Source organism: Arachis ipaensis, chromosome B4 (genome assembly GCF_059453495.1).
Source record: "Arachis ipaensis isolate K30076 ecotype BB chromosome B4, ASM5945349v1, whole genome shotgun sequence".
In the NCBI taxonomy this organism is placed as follows: domain Eukaryota; kingdom Viridiplantae; phylum Streptophyta; class Magnoliopsida; order Fabales; family Fabaceae; genus Arachis; species Arachis ipaensis.
Genome location: NC_142439.1, coordinates 45,408,814 through 45,434,324, shown reverse-complemented (window position 1 = coordinate 45,434,324; position 25,511 = coordinate 45,408,814). Strand labels below are relative to the sequence as shown.

The 25,511-nt window shown below is 35.7% G+C and overlaps 1 protein-coding gene across 1 annotated transcript; it reads right to left on the bottom strand.

Annotated features, from left to right (window-relative positions):
• Nucleotides 1-11,821: 11,821 nt before the first annotated feature.
• LOC107639288 (uncharacterized protein At4g06744) lies at nucleotides 11,822-13,903 on the bottom strand. Its single transcript, XM_088485793.1, has 2 exons — nucleotides 12,931-13,903; nucleotides 11,822-12,675 (listed from the first exon to the last, which is right to left on the bottom strand). The coding sequence occupies exons 1-2, from the start codon at nucleotides 13,719-13,721 to the stop codon at nucleotides 12,081-12,083; spliced, it is 1,386 nt and encodes a 461-aa protein (XP_088341919.1). The 5' UTR covers nucleotides 13,722-13,903; the 3' UTR covers nucleotides 11,822-12,080.
• Between the last annotated feature and the right edge of the window lie 11,608 nt (nucleotides 13,904-25,511).

The following is a 25,511-nucleotide window of genomic DNA, read 5'->3' as shown; positions in this document are numbered from 1 at the left end:
AGCAGAGCTGTCCAATGACATCTTGGACAGTTCAGACAGACCATCATAGAAGATACCTATGATGCTCCATTCAGAAAGCATGTCAGAAGGACACTTTCTGATCAGTTGTTTGTATCTTTCCCAAGCTTCATAGAGGGATTCACCTTCCTTCTGTCTGAAGGTTTGGACTTCCACTCTAAGCTTACTCAATTTTTGAGGTGGAAAGAACTTTGCGAAGAAGGCATTGACTAGCTTTTCCCAAGAGTTCAGGCTTCAGGGAATAGCATAAGGGAATAGCATAAGTCTATAGACTTCAGGGTCAACCCCATTGGTCTTGACAGTGTCACAGATTTGCAAGAATTCAGCTAAAAACTGATGAGGATCTTCTAATAGAAGTCCATGAAACTTGCAATTCTGTTGCATTAGAGAAACTAATTGAGGCTTAAGCTCAAAGTTGTTTGCTCCAATGGCAGGGATTGAGATGCTTCTCCCATAGAAATCAGGAGTAGGTGCAGTAAAGTCACCAAGCACCTTCCTTGCATTGTTGGCATTGTTGTTGTTTTCAGCTGCCATGTCTTCTTCTAGTTTGAAGATTTCTGTTAGGTCCTCTACAGAGAGTTGTGCCTTAGCTTCTCTTAGCTTTCGCTTTAAGGTCCTTTCAGGTTCAGGATCAGCCTCAACAAGAATGCCTTTGTCTTTGCTCCTGCTCATATGAAAGAGAAGAGAGCAAGAAAATATGTAATCCTCTATGTCACAGTATAGAGATTCCTTGAGGTGTCAGAGGAAAAGAAGAATAGAAGGAGGAGGTAGAAGAATTCGAACTTATCAAGAGAGATAAAATTCGAATTATTGATAATGGAGGAGTGTTAGTCCTTAAATAAAAGGATGTGAGAAGAGGGGAAGAATTTTCGAAAATAAATTAAAAAGATTTTGAAATAATTAAAAGAAAATTTTGAAAACTTGATGAATGATTTTCAAAATTTGAAGTTGGGAAAGAAATAAAGTGATTTTTTTGAAAAAGATTTTGAATTTATAATTCAAAAAGATATGATTGAAAATTAAATTTTGAAAAAGATGTGATTAAGAAGATATGATTGAAAAGTTATGGTTTTAAAAAGATATGATTGAAAAACAATTTTAAAAAGATTTGATTTTTAAAATTAATTACTTGGCTAACAAGAAAAGATATGATTCAAACATTAAACCTTTCTCAGCAGAAAAGGCAACATACTTGAAATTTTTGAATCAAATCATTAATTGTTAGCAAGTATTTTTGAAAATGGAAAGAAATTGATTTTGAAAATATATGATTGAAAAGATATGATTTGAAAAAGATTTGATTTTGAAAAATTTTGAAAACTTAAAAAAAAGTGTGCATTAAAAATAAAATCTTCCCTCTTGTGTCATCCTGGCGTTAAATGCCCAGAATGGTGCCCATTCTGGCGTTTAACGCCCAAATCTCTACCTTTTTGGGCGTTAAACGCCCAGCCAGGTACCTTGGCTGGCGTTTAAACGCCAGTTTTCCTTCTTCACTGGGCGTTTTGAACGCCCAACTTTTTCTGTATAATTCCTCTGCTGTATGTTCTGAATCTTCAATTCTCTCTATTATTGCGTTGAAAAGACATAGTTTTAAGAATATTTTTGAATTTTTTTGATGATGAGAAACAATAAAAATGCAACTAAGATCAAATAAACAATGCATGCAGGACACCAAACTTAAAAATTTTCATATAGGAGACACTAACAAATTGAGAATGCATATGAGAAACAACAAAACATACAAAACAAGAGAATTTGAAGATCAAAGCAATGAAGTCATCAAGAACAACTTGAAGATCAATGAAGAACATGCATGAATTCGAAAAATGCAAGAAGAACAGAAACATGCAATTGACACCAAACTTAAAAATTAATACTAGACTCAGAAAATATTTTTGGTTTTTTATGGTTTTATACATTTTTTTTTTGGTTATTTTCGAAACTTATATGAAAAAGAAAATAAAGAGAATCAAAACTTTTAATAAGAATTCTTGGAATCATGCAATGTTAATCTAAAGCTTCAGTCTAAAAAGATTAGACATGTTTGGCCAAGCTTCAGCAGGACATTACATTCAATAGCTAAATTGAAGAGAATCAATCAGCTTGTGTGATGGTGGGAACATCACCTTGAAACTCTAGAATTCATTCTTAAAAATTCTGAAAAATACCTAATATAAGCAACAGGATGAACCGTCAGTTGTCCAAACTCGAACAATCCCCGGCAACGGCGCCAAAAACTTGGTGCACGAAATTGTGATCATCAATGGCGCCATCAACATGGTACGCTCAATTGTAATCTCAACTCTTTATCACAACTTCGCACAACTAACCAGCAAGTGCACTGGGTCGTCCAAGTAATAAACCTTACGTGAGTAAGGGTCGATCCCACGGAGATTGTTGGTATGAAGCAAGCTATGGTCATCTTGTAAATCTCAGTCAGGCGGATTCAAATGGTTATGGAGGATGAATGATTAAAAGATAAATAAAACATAAAATAAAGATAGAGATACTTATGTAATTCATTGGTGAGAATTTCAGATAAGCGTATGAAGATGCTTTATCCCTTCCGCCTCTCTGCTTTCCTACTGTCTTCATCCAATCCTTCTTACTCCTTTCCATGGCAATCTGTATGTTGGGCATCACCGTTGTCAGTGGCTACAATCCCGTCCTCTCAGTGAAAATGTTCAATGCACCCTGTCACGGCACGGCTATTCATCTGTCGGTTCTCGATCATGTCGGAATAGAATCCAGTGATTCTTTTGCGTCTGTCACTAACGCCCCACAATCATGAGTTTGAAGCTCGTCACAGTCATTCAATCCTTGAATCCTACTCATAATACCACAGACAAGGTTTAGACCTTCCGGATTCTCAAGAATGCCGCCATCAATTCTAGCTTATACCACGAAGATTCTGATTAAGGAATCCAAGAGATAAACACTCAATCGAAGGTAGAACGGAGGTGGTTGTCAGGCACACGTTCATAGGTGAGAATGATGATGAGTGTCACGGATCATCACATTCATCAAGTTGAAGAACAAGTGATATCTTAGAACAAGAACAAGCTGAATTGAATAGAAGAACAATAGTAATTGCATTAATACTCGAGGTACAGCAGAGCTCCACACCTTAATCTATGGTGTGTAGAGACTCCACCGTTGAAAATACATAAGAACATGGTCTAGGCATGGCCATGAGGCCAGCCCCAAAACGTGAAAAGAACTATGAAAGTATATGAAAGGTGTTTGTTTTTGTGTAATAGCAAAAGGTCCTATTTATAGAGAATTAGTAGCTTAGGGTTTACAAAAAATGAGTAAATGACGTAAATATCCACCTCCGGTCCCACTTGGTGTGTGCTTGGGCTGAGCATTGAAGCATTTTCGTGTAGAGACTTTTCCTGGAGTTAAACGCCAACTTTTGTGCCAGTTTGGGCGTTTAACTCCCACTTTGGTGCCAGTTCCGGCGTTTAACGCTGGGAATTCTTGAGCTGACTTTGAATGCCGGTTTGGGCCATCAAATCTCGGGCAAAGTATGGACTATTATATATTGCTGGAAAGCCCAGAATGTCTACTTTCCAAGGCAATTGAGAGCGCGCCAATTGGGCTTTTGTAGCTCCAGAAAATCCACTTCGAGTCTAGGGAGGTCAGAATCCAACAGCATCTGCAGTCCTTTTTCAGCCTCTGAATCAGATTTTTGCTCAGGTCCCTCAATTTCAGCCAGAAAATACCTGAAATCATAGAAAAACACACAAACTCATAGTAAAGTCTAGAAAAATTAATTTTAAATAAAAACTAATAAAAATATAATAAAAACTAACTAAAACATGCTAAAAACATACTAAAAACAATGCCAAAAAGCGTATAAATTATCCGCTCATCAATCTCTCCCAAGCTTCATAGAGGGATTCTCCTTCTTTCTATCTGAAGGTTTGAACATCCACTCTAAGCTTGCTCAGCTTTTGAGGAGGAAAGAACTTGGCTAAGAAAGCCGTGACCAGCTTATCCCAAGAGTTCAGGCTATCTTTGGGTTGAGAATCCAACCACACTCTAGCTCTGTCTCTTACAGCAAAAGGGAAAAGCATGAGCCTGTAGACTTCAGGATCTACTCCATTAGTCTTAACAGTATCACAGATCTACAAGAATTCAGTTAAGAACTGAAAAAGATCTTCAGATGGAAGTCCATGAAACTTGCAATTTTGTTGCATTAGAGAAACTAATTAAGGTTTAAGCTCAAAATTGTTTGCTCCAATGGTAGGGATGGAGATGCTTCTTCCATGTAAATTGGAATTAGGTGCAGTAAAGTCACCAAGCATCCTCCTTGCATTATTATTATTTTCGGCTGCCATCTCCTCTTCTTGTTCGAAAATTTCTGAAAGGTGCTTGCTGGATTATTGTAATTTAGCTTCTCTTAGTTTCCTCTTCAGAGTCCTTTCAGGTTCTGGATCTGCTTCAACAAGAATATTCTTGTCCTTACTCCTGCTCATATGAAAAAGAGGGAACAGAAAAATAATAATAATAGGGATCCTTTTTACCATAGTATAGAGGTCCCTGTGTGAGTAGAAGAAAAGAAGAAGAAAAGAATGTAATGTAAGGAAAGAAACACAAGGGTGAGGAGAGCAGAGATGTGAGATGAAGAGAAGTGTTAGTAGATGAATAAATAAATAGAAGGAGATGAGAGAGAAAAAAGAATTTTCGAAAATTATTTTTTTGAAAAATGGTTACTGATTTTCGAAAATTAAAAGAATAAATAAATTAAAATTAAATTTTGAAACAATTAGTTAATTAAAAAGAATTTTTGAAAAAGAGGGAGATATTTTCGAAAATTAGAGAGAGAGTTAGTTAGGTAGTTTTGAAAAAGATAAGAAAAAAAATAAAAAGTTAGTTAGTTAGTTGAAACAAATTTTGAAAATCAATTTTTGAAAAGATAAGAAGATAAGAAGTTAGAAAAGATATTTTAAAATCAAATTTTTGAAAAAGATAAGATAAGAAGATATTTTTGAAAAGATATGATTGAAATTAGTTTTTGAAAAAAGATTTGAATTTTTTTTTTTTAAATCACAATTAATGACTTGATTCACAAGAAATCATAAGATATGATTCTAGAACTTAAAGTTTGAATCTTTCTTAGCAAGCAAGTAACAAACTTGAAATTTTTGAATTAAAACATTAATTGATGATGTGATTTTCGAAAATATGATATAAAATAAAAAAAAATTTGAAAATATTTTGAAAAAGATTTTTGAAATTTTCGAAAATAAAAAAAATGGAAAAGATATGATTTTTGAAAAAGATTTGAAAAAGATAAGATTTTTAAATTGAAAATTTGATTTGACTCATAAGAAACAACTAGATTTTAAAAATTTTTGAAAAAGTCAACTCAAATTTTCGAATTTTATGAGAGAAAAGAGAGAAAGATATTTTTTTGATTTTTGAATTTTTATGATGAGAGAGAAAAACATGAAAATGATGCAATGCATGAAAATTTTTAGATCAAAACAATGAATGCATGCAAGAATGCTATGAATGTCAAGATGAACACCAAGAACACTTTGAAAATCAAGATGAACACCAAGAACATATTTTTGAAAAAATTTTGATGCAAAGAAAACATGCAAGACACCAAACTTAGAAATCTTTGATGCTTAGACTCTATGGATGCAAAAATGCACATGAGAAACAAGAAAAGACACAAAACAAGAAAACATCAAGATCAAACAAGAAGATTTACCAAAAACAACTTGAAGATCATGAAGAACACTATGAATGCATGAATTTTTCGAAAAATGCATAGATTTTTAGAAAAAAATGCAATTGACACCAAACTTAAAAATTGACTCAAGACTCAAACAAGAAACACAAAATATTTTTTATTTTTATGACTTTATAATTTTTTTGTATTTTTTTATTTTTTTTATTTTTTTCGAAAATTAATGTGAAAAAGAAAAATAAGGATTCCAAAATTTTTAATATGAATTCCAGGAATCTTGTACTCTTTAGTCTAAAGCTCCAATCTGAGGGTTAGACATGGCTTAATAGCCAGTCAAGCTTTAGCATGTAAATCTTTTGGATCAGGAACAGCAGCAGGTGGATTAGCAACAACTAGCTTGCTCTTGATAATGTTGGGTTGGAAGCCCCAGTCCAAATAAATTTAGATATGGCTTTACAGCCAGCCAGGCTTCACATGCTTCATTAAACACTAGAATTCATTCTTGAAAAATTTTAGAATGATTTTTGAAAACAAATGAGGAATTTTTGAAAGACTTTTTTTGAAATTTTTTTTTTAAAAGTAAAACAAAAAGAAAATTACCTAATCTGAGCAACAAGATGAACCGTCAGTTGTCCAAACTCAAAACAATCCCCGGCAACGGCGCCAAAAACTTGGTGTGCGAAATTGTTACTCAGATTAGGGTTGTAAAATTATTTGTTCGTTCTCTCCCTGGCAATGGCACCAAAAACGGATGCGCAGAACCATGGTCCAAACATAACTTCACAACTTCGCACAACTAACCAGCAAGTGCACTGGGTCGTCCAAGTAATAAACCTTACATGAGTAAGGGTCGATCCCACGGAGATTGTTGGTATGAAGCAAGCTATGGTCACCTTGTAAATCTCAGTCAGGCAGATATCAAATAGTTATGGAGTTTTCGAAAATATATAATAGATAGACAGAAAATAAAGATAGAAACACTTATGTAAATCATTGGTGAGAATTTCAAATAAGCGTATAGAGATGCTTTCGTTCCTCTGAACTTCTGCTTTCCTGCTGTCTTCATCCAATCAGTCCTACTCCTTTCCATGGCTAGCTTTATGTAAGGACATCACCATTGTCAATGGCTACTTTTCATCCTCTCTGTGAAAATGGTCCGATGCGCTGTCACTGCATGGCTAATCATCTGGAGGCATCACCGTGGTCAATGGCTGCATCCCATCCTCTTGTGAAAATGGTCCAAATGCTCTGTTACAGCATGGCTAATCATCTGAGGTTCTCGATCATACTGGAATAGGATTCACCCTCCTTTTGCGTCTGTCACTACGCCCAGCACTCGCGAGTTTGAAGTTCGTCACAGTCATTCAATCCCAGAGTCCTACTCAGAATACCACAGACAAGGTTTAGACTTTCCGGATTCTCATGAATGCCGCCATCAATCTAGCTTATACCACGAAGATTCTGATTAAGAGATCCAAGAGATAATCATCCAATCTAAGATGGAACGGAAGTGGTTGTCAAGCACGCGTTCGTAGGGGAATGATGATGATTGTCACGTTCATCACATTCATATTGAAGTGCGAATGAATATCTTAGAAGCGGAATAAGTTGAATTGAATAGAAAAACAGCAGTACTTTGCATTAATTCATGAGGAACAGCAGAGCTCCACACCTTAATCTATGGAGTGCAGAAAATCTACCGTTTGAAAATACATAAGTGAAAGGTTCAGGCATGGCCGAATGGCCAGCCCCCAAAACGTGATTACAGGATCAAAAATACAATCCAGGATTTCAAATACAATAGTAAAAAGTCCTATTTATACTAAACTAGTTACTAGGGTTTACAGAAGTAAGTAATTGATGCATAAATCCACTTCTGGGGTCCACTTGGTGTGTGCTTGGGCTGAGCTTGAAGTTTCCACATGGAGAGGTCATTCTTGGAGTTGAACGCCAGCTTGTAACGTATTTCTGGCGTTCAACTCTGGCTTGTAACGTGTTTCTGGCGTTTAACTCCAGATTGCAGCATAGAACTGGCGTTCAACGCCCTTTTGCGTCATCTAAACTCGGCCAAAGTATGGACTATTATATATTGCTGGAAAGCCCTGGATGTCTACTTTCCAACGCAATTGGAAGCGCGCCATGTTGAGGTCTGTAGCTCCAAAAAAGCCACTTTGAGTGTAGGAAGGTCAGAATCCAACAGCATCAGTAGTCCTTCTTCAACCTCTGAATCTGATTTTTGCTCAAGTCCCTCAATTTCAGCCAGAAAATACCTGAAATCACAGAAAAACATACAAACTCATAGTAAAGTCCAGAAATGTCAATTTAACATAAAAACTAATAAAAACATCCCTAAAAGTAACCAGATCCTACTAAAAACATACTAAAAACAATGCCAAAAAGTGTATAAATTATCCGCTCATCAGCGGGCGCGGCAGGTGCGCGTGCGCGTCGGTTGCAAAATTCCAATTCCAATTTTGGAATTGCACGAAAACATTCACTTACGCAACGTAGCGTTCTCTTTGCAAATGAACGCTGATGGTGAAATAGAGCACGCTTCCTTGATTTAGTCATGGGACACACTTTTAAAAGCGTGGCCTAAGGCTTCAAAGCATGCCTAAATTCCAAAACGTGCCCCAAAATTCTCTTTTCTCCTTTTTACCTTATTTTGTGCTTTTTTTTGCTTCTTTTTCTTCTTATTTCCTACAAAGTTTATAAAATCAAAAGTTCAAAGAAATATACCATTTAAGCACAAAAGCATTCAATATTTAAGCACTAATTATCACTTTCTTGTATGAAAAAGTATAGAAAAACATGACATGATGACATGTCATCACCAGGCATGACGGAAGCCTTCCAGGCGAAGGGGTTGGAGTTTTCTCTTAACAGGTCAATGAGCTGTTCCTTCAGGCTTTCTTCCAGGTTTTTCCCTATGCTCGTTGTCTTGTCAGGATGGTTCCCGATTTGGACTTCTTCTATTTTGCCCTCAGGTTAGGGGCACAATTCTTCACGAGTTTGGAACCCTCTCAACTCAATGGTGTGACCTCTTTTTCCCCTGGATTGCCTTTTAAACTAAGGCTCTCGTTGTAGCATTTTTGTGCCAATTTTTGGTTCCCCTTTACAGTAGCAATTCCTTCTGCTGTTGGAAACTTCATGCAGAGGTGAGAAGTAGGGACTACAGCCGCAAGTCGGTTTAAGGTAGTCTGACCTATTAGGACATTGTAAGTCGAGGTTACTTCGACTATTATGTAATTGATTCTTAGTGTCTTTGATCGGATACCTTTTCCAAAGCTGGTGTACAATGAGATATAACCAAGGGGTCGGATTGGGGTATCTCCCAGTCTGAAGAGGCTGTCGGGGTATGACTTTAGATCTTTTTCTTCTAATCTGAGCTTGTCAAAAGTGGGTTTAAACAGGATATCAGTCGAGCTACCTTGATCTATCAAGGTTCTGTGGAGATTAATGTTTGCCAAGATCATAGTTATTATCACTGGGTCGTCATGCCCTGGTAATATCCCTTGAGCATCCTCTTTAATGAATGAGATAGTGGGTAGGTCGGTTGGATGGTTGTCTTCCTCGACTTGATATACCTCCTTAAGGTGTCTTTTTCACAAGGATTTTGATATTCCTTCTCCTGCAAACCCACCATTGATCATGTGTATGTGTCACTCTGGGGTGTGAGACGGGTGCTTAGGTCGTCCTCCTTCTTCATCCCGTCTTCTTTTTCTCAGGTTGTTTGACCTGTCAGCCAGGTATCTATCAAGTTGGCTTTCTCTGGCCAACTTTTCTATGACATTCTTTCAATCGTAACATTCATTGGTGGAATGTCCATACAGCTTATGATACTCATAATACTCAGTCCGACTTCCAGCTTTTTTGTGCTTAATTGGATGAGGAGGTGGAAGTTTCTCCGTGTGGCATATCTCGCGGTAAACATCCACTAGGAAAACCTTTAGAGGAGTGTAGTTGTGGTATTTTCGGTGCTTTTCTACACTTTGTTCCTCCTTCTTCTTGGGTTCCCTTTCCTTTTCTCGAGGGTAGTAGGGCAGGTTCGTTCATGGGAAAGGTTCCCTAAGTTGGGAATATTCCTCCATCTTGATATATTTCTCTGCCCTTTCTTGAACTTCCTTTAAAGAAGTCAGATATCATTTCAGAACTTTTCTTTTTTAGGTATTAGGGAGGGGAGGACACCACTCAGCACCTAAGGTAGGGTTCAATGCCTAACAAAAAATGCTTAGGGTAGAGTTATCCCCCTCCCTCCCCCTCCTTAATCTAGCATTAACATTAGCTGAGTGAATAGGCCGATATTTTGTATAGTGATAACGTTTTCTCTTTCTTATAAGGGTTTATTTTTTCTGACTTGACTCAGCGGTTAGAGTATCGCTTGATATCGACTAAGAGAATGGTCCTTCTCTGAGACCATTAACTAGTCCCATGATCACAGCTTTAGTGGGTAGATTTTGAATTTCCGAGCAGGCCTTGTTAAACCTTTCCATATAGTCGCAAAGAGTCTCGCCGACTTCTTGCTTAACTCCCAACAAACTCAGGGCGTGTTTGGTTTTATCCTTTTGGATGGAGAATCTAGTTAAAAACTTTCTAGCAAGATCGTCGAAGCTGGTAGTCAACCTAGGTGGCAGGTTATCAAACAACTCCATGGCCGCCTTTGTTAAAGTAGTCGGGAAGGCTTTGCAGCGGGTGGTGTCAAAAGCGTCGACCAGGTACATTCTACTTCTAAAGTTACTGAGGTGGTGACTCGGGTCGGACGTTCCATCATAGAGATCCATGTCGGGTGATTTGAAGTTCTTAGGAACTTTAGCCTTCATGATCTCTTCTATGAACGGATCTTCTCCTCTTAGGGGATTCTCATCACACTCTGCCTGATCATTCCTCCTTTGTAAGTCGGCTTCCAGCTTTCGGAGCCTATTTTCTAGCTCCTTTCGTCATCTCATCTCTCTTCATAATTCTCGTTCCGCTTTCCGTTGTCGTTCAGTCTCGTGTTCGAGCTGTTGCAGTCGATCCCCCTGGCCATGAACTAGGTCCATGATCTTGATTGTATGAGGACGGTCCTCATCCTCAGAATGGATCTTCCTTGGATGAGAATTTTCCGAGGTCCCTTCCCCATGAGAGCCTTGGTGTGGTGGTGGAGGAGGAAGTACGAGGGCCTAGCCTTTTGGCTGAGCTTCTTGCTCAGATTCAGATGCTGCATAGCCGTCTTCATGCACGTGGTCTGGCATTTGTTAGAGGGAGAATTCTAGGTTCCCGGCAACGGTGCCAATGTTTTGAGGGTTACCTAAAACGGTGATTTTGTCCTGAACTTGAGGTCCAGATCCCTTGGTATGGCAGCGACCGACCTCATTGGTACTGAGGTGCGCCTGTCCGAGTTCTTCGTGAGAAGGTGGGGGGTGGTACCTGCAAGAGACTCCGATACTTAAGTTAACAAGGGCTTTGAGCAGGTTTTTAGTAGATTAGAACGTGAATTATACCTAGGGGTTCCAGTTTATTTATAGTAGAGCTGATAACTATCTTTATAGGAGTAGCTCCATCTTTTCTGATAGATAAGCGTTTCCTTTATCTTGAGAGTTTATTGGGATTTACCTTCTAAATGAAGTAGAGATAGTAAGAAAGATTTTTGGGAGTAATTACCTGCTTTGAGGCAAGTAGAACTTTTCCCCTTATGCCAATGTCTGACCTCTTTAAAGAGGTCGAGTTGATCATGAAGGCCACCTTTAATGATGGACTCTTTCGTTTTGTTGTGCCTAGTTTTTATTTATTGGGTCAGAATATGAATAATATCATATATCATTTTGATAGTATTATATAACATTTTCTTGCTAAAACTTGTGTTATAACACAAAAACAACTCTTTCTCCAATTCTTTTTCTCTTTATTTCTCAGCTCAATTATATTTTCAAAAAAGGTGTCCAATAATAAATAATGAATTAATTAATTAAAAATATAAAGATAATAATTAAAATCTGTTGAATAGTTTAATATAATTAATTAAACTTCTTAACACAACACTTCTTTACATCTTATCTATCATATTCATGTAAGAATATCTTTACATAATAACAATTTTAATTTAAATAAAAAGAAACATAGTTATGCTATCAATAAGATATGATTATATTTATTGGAATAATTAGGAAAATTATATTTTAGATATCTGAATGGATTACATTTCTTATTCAACAATTGAAACTATAAACACACACCGACACAAAAGTAGGAGTGTAGGACCCTAATTATTAAAGAAACTATATGTGCAAATTAAAAAGAAGCATAATCAATCATTATCATCGTCAAATTCAAAAAAATCAGAGAGTCCCCGCACCCCATTATGACTCAGATTACGACACCATCAAAGTCTCAACCGGTGCGGTTTGAGAGCGTTATAAGTAACAGGCTCCGTCGCCGCTGCCACCTCCTCCGTGTTCTCAGTTTCCTTCCATCCCGCACAAGGTGCATAACTCAAAAGATACTTCTCATTTGGACAAGGCTTCACACTATGAAGAAACTCCCAACACTCTTTTTGTGGCCTCTGGTTCAGTAAACCCGGAACACAGTTATTGGTCAAATCCAAAACCTTTGACTTTATCAATTTCCTGCATTCAGGACCAACCTCTGTGAAGTAGTTGTTTGACAGGGTCAAGTTTCCGTTATTAATCAGCCCCGGAAGCTTGCAAACGTTCTCCGGAACCGCACCGTAGAATTTGTTTTTCGCAAGATTCAAGAATTGAATCTGCCTCAAGCAACCAAACGAGTACGGTATTGGACCTGTTAATTGGTTCATGCTCACATCAAACACAACTGCTTTCTTTAGGTTTCCGATTTCGTACGGCAAGCAGCCATCAAACCTGTTCCCAAGGAAGAGCACCTCCGTCAGAGTGTTGGCTGCCTTGCCGATGCTCCTTGGTATCGGACCGCATAATTGATTGTTGGCAAAGGTCAGGTACCTGTCGGCGGTTAAAAGAATGAGCTCAACAAATTACTTGGAACATAGTTCAAGTAAGAAAACAAAAAAAATATACTAGCGAAGTCTCAAGTGCATTATTTTTATGTGAAGTTGATATTTGAGAATTGTTGGATAGTTTGACAAATTTAATTTCAATTATCATCTAATAATTCTCAATTATTAACTTCACTTTAGATAAAGATAATTACACATGAGTTTTACCAAAAAGTAAGCCTAACAAATACAAACATCTTACCTTGCGGGGGTATTTCCGAAATTCTGGGGGAGGAACTGGTTGAACTTGTTGTTGTTGATGAAAATCACGTCGAGATCCATTTCGAATAGTTGCCATGGAATCGGGCCGGCGAGGTTGTTGAACCTGAGGTCCAAGAACACTAGGTTCTTGTTCTTAAGCGTTTCCATTGGAAACTGACCACAAAGCTTGTTGTTGCTAAGATCAAGCTCGAAGAAAAAGCCGTAACTGATTATTTCCTTTGGTACGGAACTGGAGAAGTTGTTGGAGTTAACATGGAAGAATGTGAGTTCTGGAATTCTGTCCAAGATTCCAGAGAGGGAAAGAGGTTTGTTGTTGCGGCCATAGATTCCGGCTTGGTTGAGGTCCAACCCTGCAACTGCAAGTTCGTTTGAGTGTGGGTATGGGGCGCACCGAATTCCTTTGAAATCGCACGTGTTAATTGTCTGTGTGCACCAGTTACTGGTGAAACCTTTTGGGTCTACGATGTAGTTGGTGAAGTTGAGGAGCACTTTTCGCGCTTTGTCCAAACGGCTCAGCGGTTTCGGTGGCGGAGGGCATGGCGTATAATCAGGTGGCGTAGGTGCAGGGGAAGGGGAAGGGGAAGGTGTACTTCCACCTCCTATGATGATTTCAAGTGTCTCTCTTTCTTGAAATAAGCCCAGTGCTTCTTCCTCTGATGATGCTATCTTTTCTTGAGCATAAACGACGCCGTTTTGGAACAAGAGAGAAGATAGCAATAAGAGTAGTGATGAAAAGAACAGGGAGTTGGTTGTTGTTGTTCCTCTTCCCATGATGATGCTTTTTTTTTTTGAAAGCAAAAGGTGGTTTATTTGTTTTGTGAATTGCTATTGGGATATATAGTCATTAAGGTGAAATTAAAATGTCTTTGGCTCATTGGCTTTAAGTTGACCTTGAGAATAAGAAAGTCAATGAGTCATGACGTAGTGCTAGTTGTTGTGGTTTCACTTTCCATAGAACTCAAAAAAAAGTTTATGTATCATGTACATAAAAGAAAAAAAAGGAACCGAGAAGCAGCCACTGATAATGAGATGCAGGGCAATGTTTTTTCCAACATTTATTTTGTGCATAGAAACTTCATGCATTTTTGTGTTTGTGTGGGAAAAAAGATTATATAAAAGAAAAGAAAAGTAAGTGGTGAATTGTATAAAATTTTTAACTGTGGTGTTTGGCAAAAAGTAGTGATCATTGAAATCTTATAACTTGTGTCTGTCTTTAGATAAGTTTTTCTTGACTCAAGAATAACTTGTAATTTTAAGGTACCTAGGGCGGTTTGAAAATTCTAGAAGTAACTTTTTTTTATTTTGACTTATGAAAAGTAGTAGTATTAATGTTTGGTGCAATTTTAAAAATCAAATTGTAATTTTTTAAGAAGCTATTTAGGAGTTTATAGAGAAGTTAAAAAAAATAACTTCTCTCATAATACTTCTACTTTTCATCACATTTCTATAAAATAAGCACTTTTAGAGTTAAAAATCTAAACATAAAATAACTTATTTATAAGTTACTTTTAACAAAATCATTTATTGTTTAAGTTATTTTATCAAAAAAAACTTAATTAAGTTGGTTACCCAAACTGAACTTAAAGCACCTTCTTTTCTTCGTTTTTTGGTTTAAATGTTCTTTGAAGTAACTTGTTAATATGATATAGTGATCTCGGTGTTTAACATAAGCTTAATGTACACAAAAAATTCAATTACAAAAATCAATTACTATATATAATATATATTAAAATATAAAAATTAATAATATTATATGACTAATAAATATTATCATTTTGGAGCAGTATTTAATTAGTAAAATTTATATTTATATTTGTAAAACTTTACTCACATAAAACACATAATTTATACATATATTTATTAGAATTTATATTTAAATTAATATAATTTGCACTTATATTTATCAGAATTTATACACGTAAATTATTAAAATTTATTTATTAAAAATAATGTTGTATTTATACTGATCAAATACTTGTTAAATTTGCTAAAAACTGTTAATCTTTAAGATTTTTCATATAAAATATATATTAAAAATAAATTAAATAATATATATATTTATATATAAATATAATATAATTAATTTAATAATTAATTTTTTTTGTATATATAATATTTTTTAACATATATGTGCATAAATAATAGTGACATGATTACTCATGATTTATTAACAATTCATCATACTGATGCGTCTTAAGTGAACAGAAAAAGAAGCAAATATTTTCTAAATAAAATACATATATAGTACGTATTTATCATGAGAGAAATACAATACTTAATGTATAATTTAATTTCGAGTTACTATAATACGAAGACTGACCGGCAAATATTAAGTACTTAAGGTGGATGAAATTTGATGTTATTGTAGAACACACTATATATGCCATTTTTCTACTTTGAAGTTGGTCCAATGTCGGCTGATTGGATATAATTTAAGAATATAAAGTTTGAACACCCAGCAAGAATCACAATTCAATAATTGAACTTGCATCAAACACTTGATTTAAAATACCCACTATCTCAACCTATAGGAAAATAAAAGTAATTTAAAAAAAGATGCAAGCTTGTGGTAGTACTTTTGGTTGTTGTATATAGCTTGTTTTAATTAACCCTATTATTGATTGTTGGGTGATGTTACTATTAAATAAGCTTATCAAATATACCATTACATTCTAACGACCCAAATAAATATATATTAAAAAAAACATCAGCATTTTTTTTTTAATATTGACCATCGAGTTGGTGTAATGCGTAATTATAATGCAGTTGTGTATTTTATTATGATATTAGAGGTTAGTAGTAATTACTTATCGTGATTTATAGACAATAATAAAAAGACAAAAAAAAAAAAAAACAGAAAAGAAGAAAATTGAGGAAACAACTAAAAGTATGGTGGGAGGGATTTAATGTATAGTGGGAATATTTTACGAGGAAGATAAAAAAAAATTAAGTCTTTGCCATTATAAATAATCTCAAATTTTGTTATCACCTTCACAAATGGTTACCACTGTAATTTTAGTTGTTCCTCTCGTTTTCTTTCTTTCTATTTTTTTTTTAATTTATCTTCTTGTTACTGTCTACTAATCACATAGAGCAATTTCTGCTAATCTCTAATATCATAATAAAACACACAACTGCATCATAATCATGCATTATATCAAATATCATCTAATATTTTAAAAAATTAACAATTTTAAAGAATGTTTATAAATTTATAAGAAAAAATTTTAAAAATTAATTTTTTAAGTAGTAAGTATATTAGCTAATTTTTTAATTATAAAATTAAAATTTTAACCTTTATTTTTAAAAAAAATTAAAAGTTTAGAATACTAAATTTAAAATTTATAATTTATAATTAAAAAATTGATTGATATTGGCAAAAAAAAAATTCTAAACTCATTGATAAATTATTATGCTTCCACCGAATTAATGAATATCAAAATAACGAGTCCCGCTAGAGAAACAATGAGGTATCTATACAATATGTACAATGGGCTGTTTATTTGGCTCAATATGTATTAATAATGCAAATTAAACATCATTATCCCTAATTTCTAGTTGTCTGTTCAGTTTTGTGATATCTACCCCCAATTTACCCCAATTCTTTCACATTAACCCTTCACCCACCGTTATCATACCCCCCAAAAAATCCCATTGTTTGTTTCGTAGAAAAAATTCCCTTTCTCCGTCGCCCCGCCGTGTGCGCAGCAACCTGCATCCCACCGCTCTGTTTCTGCACGATGTGTAGCCTCCGTTCCTGCCGACCAGAATTGTCGCGCTCCGCCTCCTCGCGCCAAGGCCCTCGCCGAAAGAACCTCCGTCACTCCTCACGCGGCCGAACATCCGTGACCTGCAATTGTCAGCGTCGCCGACGTGAGTTGCAGCCCCAAACTCCTGCGCTCGCGTCATCCCAGCGCCAGCTTGCTGCCTGGGTCTTGTTGAATTACTCGAAGAATAAACATCTACGAAAACTGAGAAAGTGAACATCCAAAATCATACAAAAATAAACATCTAATGTGAACATGTATAAATAACAACATAATTACTAATTACTTTATAAAACGACTAGCTACCAACCAAATGACCGTGCAAAAAAATATTTTGAAACCGTGATAGTCAGATGAATCATAACCAGCAATCATCATCTACAACTAAGCACCCAAGAATAACCATCCACGTTCATAGAGAAGGTGAACATCTGGTGACGTAAAGAAGGCACAAACCGGTTGCGACGGAGTCGCTGGACGTCCGGGTTGCTGCACTGCCGCGAGCTCGACTCACACAATATGCACGCCTCCCTACGTATGGTGGCCTGTGCGGACGACGGCGCCAGTCAGAAGAGTGTCGGCGCGATGTCCGACGGCGGTTGGTAACCGTGGCGGCATTATACCGGCTTTTGTTTCGAGGAGAGAATGAGAGAAGAAGTTCACACCGTATTGAGAGAGGGATGTAATCCTAATTTGATTCCGTAACTGATGAGAATCACGATTTGATTCAAATTTTAAATTGGAAACTACTCAAAATTAATTAGTTACCTCTAATTTAATTAGGTAATCCTAATTTGATTCCATAACTGACGGGAATCATGATTTGATTCAAATTTTAAATTGAAAACTACTCAAAATTAATTAATTGCCTCTAAATTAATTATAATTTCAATTTAACGTCATTGTATACATTATATAAAACATACATTGGTTCTTCATACTTTTCTCAAAATAACATTATTATCTATATAGTACTACTAATATATTATCAGATTCCCCAAGGAGCCGTTGATTCTGGCAACTCAAATTCACATGCCTATCTTTGGCACAAATGTAATACTAGATAAAAATCACAGTAGACAAATGTTAATGGTAATAAATTATTTATCTCATAAGATTTCCAATATTTTGGCTAAATTATATTGACTGAAGAAGTGAAAAATTACAGTTGGGAGGACACACACACACATATATATATATATCTAGAAAGGGGGGGGGGGGGAAGAACTATAAGTATTTGAAAGAAATAGATTGTCTTAGTTTCTTCTTTAAGTTGATATATTAAGTATAACCTTTTATTATATAATTTTTTAAGTGAGATAAAAAAAAATATATGATATGATAAAAACATCACACTTAACAATATCAGTTGAAAGAAAATTTGAAAAAAATCGTATTTGAAATATAGTCAGGTTAGAAAGCTTATATGTGTCACGTTATAAATGCTTAACCACATAAAATGCATAAGGTTCAAAATAAGAAGGGGGGGGGGGGGGTCATAGGAAAATTATCACAAATTGTTACTATAAATTATATGAGTTTAATTTTAATGAATTGATCATGTAGAATGTTTATTTATAATTATTTAATTATATTTATTTTTTAAATAATTATTTACACCATTAATATAAAATATAATTATTTTTATTATTATGATATTATATAACTGAATATAGTATAAATTAAAACTGTTTTATGCCGAGAGTGTATCAAATTAAATTCATGCTATATATATCCACATAACACAAATTGAGGATATTAAGAGGGATCCATATGCATCGACCATAAACTATCTAGTCAATTTTTTCTCTTTCATGTTGGGACCAGCAAGTTGCAACCTACCACTCAGGGGGGGATGGGATAATTAGTGTCCAACTGTCATTCCTGTACTTATGCGGAGAAAATGTCAAGACTCGTGAAACCTTTTTGTCTTGATAACAATGGGACTTTCAAATTATTGATCGTACAAACAATAATGAGGTCCAGCTGTTATATATATGAAATAAGTGACAAAGGGATTGACCATATGCCTATAAGAACGTTAATAAGTGACGGAAAAAATGTTATGTTAAATATAATCATATATATATATATATATATATATATATATATATAGTTAGAACTCAAAAGAGTCGTGTTTCTCATAAAATTTTAATATTCGGAATGTAATATTTTCTAACAAAATTAAATGATATATCTTATTTCACTTTAAAACGAAAATCTGTTATATTTTATCTCTAGGATGTACCCCTTAATTGTTGCTTGTAATTTGACGATAATGTATGTTTTAATTTGTTTCCTTGACCCTTTAGCTCATCTTGTTCTAGTGAAATGGAACGATTCTTGAATTATCCAAAAATAGTATTAAAGTAAGGGGAGAATAAAATATACTTGTACAATATGCTATTAAGATATCATTCATCTTAATACTTTATGTTAACAGGAGAAGATAATTGCCAATGAGTTATAGCTCAAATGGCATAGTCTTCCCATACTCAATTAAGAGGTTGTGGGTTCGAGTCTCCTATTTTTGGTAAAAAAAAAAAATTGGAGAAGATAATCTGAATGATTATATTTTTAATTTTTTTTAGAGTAAACTACCATTTGTACCCATGAAAGTTGAAAATGCTGACATATCTACCCATAGAAAAAAGAAATTACCATTTGTACCCATAAAAAATTATTTTTACAGGCAAAATTATCCAAACCCTAAAAAATTATCTAAAATCCATAAATTACCCTTATTTTCACCACCACACCACCTCCTTCACCCAATCACCTTTCTAACCCTAACCCTCTTCACCCAGCCACCACCCCTCTTTCCCTTTCTAATCTCAAATTCCACCACCACCCTCTTCACCCAGCCACCACCCCTCTTTCCCTTTCTAACACACTCTCACCATTGCTTTCCACTCAGTCCCCACCACTGCTCCAATGGTTCTTTGCCACACCCTCCTCTCTTTCATCCTCACAGTCACAGCAACACTTGCTGCCGCTTCCCCGGAGAAGAAGAGCATCTTCACGGTGCAAGTCCACCATGAAGCCAAGCCCTCCATCTTCTCAACCCACAAGCACTGATACGAATCCTCTCTCGCTTCTATTATCAACCATGCCACTGCAGCTGAAACCACCACCACCGCGGCCTCTGCCGCCGTCCTTCACACTTACGACACTGTCTTTCACGGCTTCTCAGCAAAGCTCTCACCTTTAGAGGCCCAGAAGCTGGAATCCCTGTCCCACGTCATCGCAGTGATCCCAAAGCAGGTCCGCCAACTCCACACTATCCGCTCACCGCAGTTCTTGGGCCTCAAAACTGCCAATAGGGCCGGCCTCCTCAAGGAGACGGATTTCGGTTCAGATCTCGTCATTGGAGTCATTGACACCTGTCCTGACAAAGAGAGAGGGTTGGCGTTGTTCCTCCCAACTGGAAGGGCAGCGGCGGTGGTGGTTCTACGACGCAGAAAGAGGTGAAGAGGGTTGGCTATAGCGGCGATAAGGTAGCGTGAAGAGGAGGGTCTCTGACGCGGTAGGCTCTGGTTTGAGGCCGATGGTGATGGTAGCGAGGAGAAGCTGGCGCAGTGCTCCTGGGCTGGCGGAGGTCCGCGATGTTGCTAGCGGAGGAGGGTGAGATGGTGGTTTGTGGTTGATGCTGGGATTGGGTGGCTGAGAACATTGAGAGAGAGAGAGGAGGGAGGAAGGAGAGGATAGTGTGGAGAGAAGGGTAGGGATTGGGTGGCTGAGAACATTAAGAGAGAGAGGAGGAGGGAGGAAGGAGATGATAGTGTGGAGAGAAGGGTAATTTAGGGATTTTAGATAATTTTTTAGGATTTGGATAATTTTTCCTGTAAAAATAATTTTTTATGGGTACAAATGGTAATTTCTTTTTTCTATGGGTAAATATGTCAATGTTTTCAACTTTCGTGGGTACAAATGGTAGTTTACTCTTTTTTTTAAATAAGAGTTTTTTTTAAGTTTATTTGATTTTTATATAAACTTTTTTTTTCTTTTTATTTATCTTATAATATTTTTTTCACTTTTGAGATTTACCTAATAAATATTGTGTATACTATCATTTAATTTTAAAAAAAGATTAATAGAATTTATTCATTTTAAAATAATATATTAATAAACAATGAAATTTACTGGTGCTATAACAGTTTAGTACGGTTTCTTATATTGTTTCTATTATTATTATTATTATTATTATTATTATTATTATTATTATTATTATTATTATTATTATTATTACAAAAAACTAAGATAATTAATAAAATATTTAATTATTCTGCAGGTCCTATAGTTTCACCGAAATTTCAATTAGGTCTCTATACGTTTTTTTTTTCAATTGGGTTCTTATACGTTAATTTTTTTTAATTAAGTCCCTGCCGTGAGAATAACATTAAAGATAACAGAATATTCTCAGTAAAAAACAAATATTCTGATGATTTAGTTGTAATAGTTAGATAAACAAACATGTATTTTTCTAAAATACCAAAAGAGCCCCTTGCATCTTATCCCAAAGAAAAAACAACCTAGCTAGCCGTCAGTTGCTCTGTGGAGATCGCGTTCACTGTCATCTCCTGCGTCGGTCCGTCGTCTTCATCCCTCTGTGGCGTCGTCTGCAACGAACACTTGGTGGTCGACCGCCCGTTGCCTCCTTCTCTTTGCGTTGGTCTGTTCTGCGTTATTCTGTTCGGAGGTCTTCTGCACTATTTTTCCATCCAAGCGGTCGCCGTCCCTCGCAGTGCTTTGCCTCGCTTGACGTCGCTGCGCCGCACCGCACCGTGCCGAGTATCGCCGCGCCTGACCTCCCGTCTGGCCTCTCGTCCTCGCGCTGCGCCTCTCCTCGATCTCCCTGTACTTGATCTGTCACAAAAAAAGGTAACATACAACATTTGATTTTTTTTTTTCAGTTTTTAAAACTTGATGTAACATGTTTATGCTAATTTTAATTTTCAAAAAATATGGCATTGGTTGAGTACTTATTTTTTTTGAATTGATTTCTGGATTGTTTTGATATAGTAATTTAGGATTTACAATATGAATATTTATGTACAGAAATTTTGTTAATTGGTGAATTGACATATAAATTAATATTTTGCTGATGATGAATTTTCTTTATTGTTGATTGTTGATTGTTGTTGCTGTGATGATGCTGTTTTATTAGGATTCTGTTTCTCTTTTTTTTTTAATGTAGTGATGGGGGATTTGGATTTTATCATCATGGTGCCAAGTTTCAGGTATTTCTACTAAATTTGGGTTTGGTTGGTGATGCAAAAACTGTTGTGGATACTTTGAATAAGGAGATTAAGGATAATCCTTTTTATTTGGCCAGGAACCACCTTGGGTGGAAGCTGTATGACATAAGTCTAAGGATAATGTGGCAAAGATGGAGGCTCAGATTGCTAAGGATGTTGTGCCATTCAATTTTTTGACCCCAATGAGGATCATAAGAGATGCAATTCTTAGAATCAGAAGCTCTGCTCCGATAGTGGTGTCCGAGGGTGCAAATACTATCGATGTAGGTAGGGCTATGTTGGTCACCCAAGACTAGGTTAGATGTAGGGACTTGGGGGACCATAGGGGTTGGCCTCCGTGCTTATGTTTATCTATTTAATTTTTCTTCCATTATGTTATGTGAATTGATGCCCTTATCTTTAGTTATATTTTCATCATCATATAATGGAATAGTTTTTATTTTAGTCTATACATTATTATTAAGTAACAACTAGAATTAAGATCTTATATGAGTGTCTTGCCATGCCGGAGTGTTCTTTCACTATGAGTGTCTTGCCAGGATCCATCCAAAGGAGGTGGAACTTATGGATTTGATACACATACAGAGAGTTTCATGTGCCTTTGTGACAATGAAAATTCCACTACTCATTGCAAAGGTATCTTACAACCTCAATAATATAATTCTGCCTTTTTAGTAAAGTAATGATCATGAATTAGATTTCGTATGTTATTTTGCAGATTATAATATTGCACAGCACAATACGAGGGCACATGTAATTGCAGGTTGTTACTGCTAATTGAAGTGGTGTATTGATTATTGTTCATAGCAAACTTTTTCAAGTTGAAAATGAGGGTAATGTGTTGTGTCTGCAGGAATAGTAACTGACATATCGGTTGTTGGGGCATTTGGAATTTGAGCAAGTATCTGGTACTTGAAGAAATTGAGAGTTAAAGCATCCGTAACATGTGGAGTCCAAAGCAATGAGAACAGACTCTTCTGTCTGATATATAATTCTTTCTTTAGAAAAAGTTACGTTAATAAATTCTTTATCTTGTTGTATTGTACAAAATTTGATTTGTTATATTTTTTGGGATAATTTTGACAATTCATATTTTAGTACTGTAGACAACACCATATATTATACGTTTATGTATTTGTTTACGCTTTAATTTTCCAATACTACTCATCAGTTAGTACATTTATTGGGTGTTGGATTTCATGGTAATGCTTAATTCGTTTGCTCCCTGTTTGTTATCATTATTTGGTGCTATATAAACATTCCCTTTGCTTAAAAAGGTTGGATTAGAACTCCCTCCTATAGCATACATTTTCCACTCATCATATTGGTTGTTGACCACATGGGCGTAACCAAATATTTATAATTTTATCGAATTTTTAATTAAGTCCCTATATTTTTTTTCAATTAGGTCCCTAAGGGTATACAAATAATTTCACAATTCACTAATATTTTTTTGACGTTTAATATTAATAAGGACTAAATTCAAAAAAAATAATGTATAGGGACCCAATTGAAAAGAAAAAAAGTATAGGGATCTAATTAAAAATTCGGTGAAACTATAGAGATCTGCAGAGTAATTAAACCTTAATAATAATAGCCTTATATATATTGCTATTCCTATTTTGAAAGTAGCCTCAGTGCGCCCCAATCCTTCTTCTCTATTCCTTATACATTGTCTTCCACTCCAACCCTAACTTACAGCCCTGAATCCAGTGAACCAATCCCTCATCCAGAGAAGCTCTCATCTCTTGCGCTCTCACCTCTCACCTCTCGCACCTCTCGCCGACGAGGACTACTCATCTCCTCACGTCACTGTCTCGGTCTCTAGGAGCTTCTTGTCGCGTCGCCGTCTCTGCCTGCGTCGTCATCGGTTTGGGCCTGCTACTGGCCCGCCTTCTCTTTTCCGGTACACACCCGTTCCTATGGTGCTTTGTTAACTGGATTGTATATATTGTATAATTATTTGATGGGAATAGTGGAGCTGTTGTCATTTTCATCTCATGTTTAACTATTTCTTCTTATTTGCGATGTTAATTAGTATTAATGGTAGGTGTTTTTATAGTCAATGATGTTAATTAGTATTAATTTGTATAATCAATGACGTTAATTTGCAATATAAAATTGGTTTGGAATGAAGATCACAACATGTTTGATTTTGACTCATGGTTTTAATATGAAATTTATATATGTAAATACTAGGTAATTAAGCAGTTAGCTAACTAAGGTTATATGAAGGATAATCCAAAACAGTGAGCTAAGTTTTGATTTTGAATTTTGAGTATTATTGTATTAGATTGCAATATGTTTTGATTACCTTGGATTTTTGTTTCGAACTTTTGCATTACTGATGAATGAAAAATTGATGGTATAGAATTCACAAATGAAATCTTGTCGAAATATAGTTTCTAAACCAACAGTAATCCTTTCATGCAAAAATTTGTTTGTTACAAGTACAAACCCCTAATAAATATAATAACCGAAGTATTTAAACCTCAGGTCGTCTCTCAAAGGAATTGCAGGATAGTGTTCTTGTTATTGGCTATGGACATGTATATTTTGGAGTTTTGGATGAAAAACAAGAAAAGTAAATTGCAAAGGAATTCAAATGATGAAAAGGTCTTGGCAAGGGTTGGTGGTCAAGGATCTCTATCCTTATCACTAACCACAATATGATAATTGTAAGGATCAATCCCACTAAATCATCCTCTAACAAGTAAAAGAAAGTCAAGTGAGTTATATCAATCGAAGTCCATAAGTCCTAACTATTCACTAATTGAGTTAATGAGAGCTAGAGTCAATGGCTACCAACTATCAATCACTTGGACATTAGTAACTCAAGAATTCCTAAGTTACCTTCCCAAGCCAAGAGCATAAAATTCTACTCTAACATCCTTTCAATCATTTTGACAAACACTTGGAAGGTATAAAAGAAAAGCATAGTAAATTGACAACAAGAGTGAAATCTAACAACAATTTATTGCAAAGAATCAACAAAAAAAAATCAAAGAAAGAACAATTAATATGAATTACCTCAAATTTCATTAAAAGAAAATAAAAGGAACAAGAGTAGATCAACAACAAAGTATAGAGACAAAATAGAAAAAATTACAACAAGAGAATAGAAGAACAAGATGTAACAACAAAGAATTGAAAGGTAGAAGTAGATGAAAGCATGAATTAAAACCTAGATCTAAGCTTATTAACCTAAACCTAATCCTAATTCTAGAGAAAAGTGAGGGCTTCTCTCTCTAAAACTAACACTCAAACTAGATCTAAAACTCCTTAATGATTCATGATGATGGATGATGCATTCCCCTTCAATCCTTGGTCCTTTTAAGCATTTTGGCGCCAAAGTTAGTTCAGATTGGGCCCCACACTCCCTGTGAATTCGCTGGGCACGTTTTCACTTAAAAATCATGTGCCAGCACTGACGCGTACGCGTACAGCACGCGTGCGCATCCATGGAGTTTTTACGATCCACGCGTGCGCGTCTGTTGCTCGTGCGCGTGGATGAGCGCAACCAAATCTTTGGTTCT

What these genes read in the sequence shown, in the direction of transcription:
- LOC107639288 (XM_088485793.1), bottom strand. Translation starts at nt 13,721, where the DNA reads ATGGGAAGAGGAACAACAACAACCAACTCCCTGTTCTTTTCATCACTA. An exon ending in TTCGGAAATACCCCCGCAAG is followed by an intron (nt 12,676 to 12,930) that starts GTAAGATGTTTG and finishes AACCGCCGACAG; the next exon opens with GTACCTGACCTTTGCCAACA.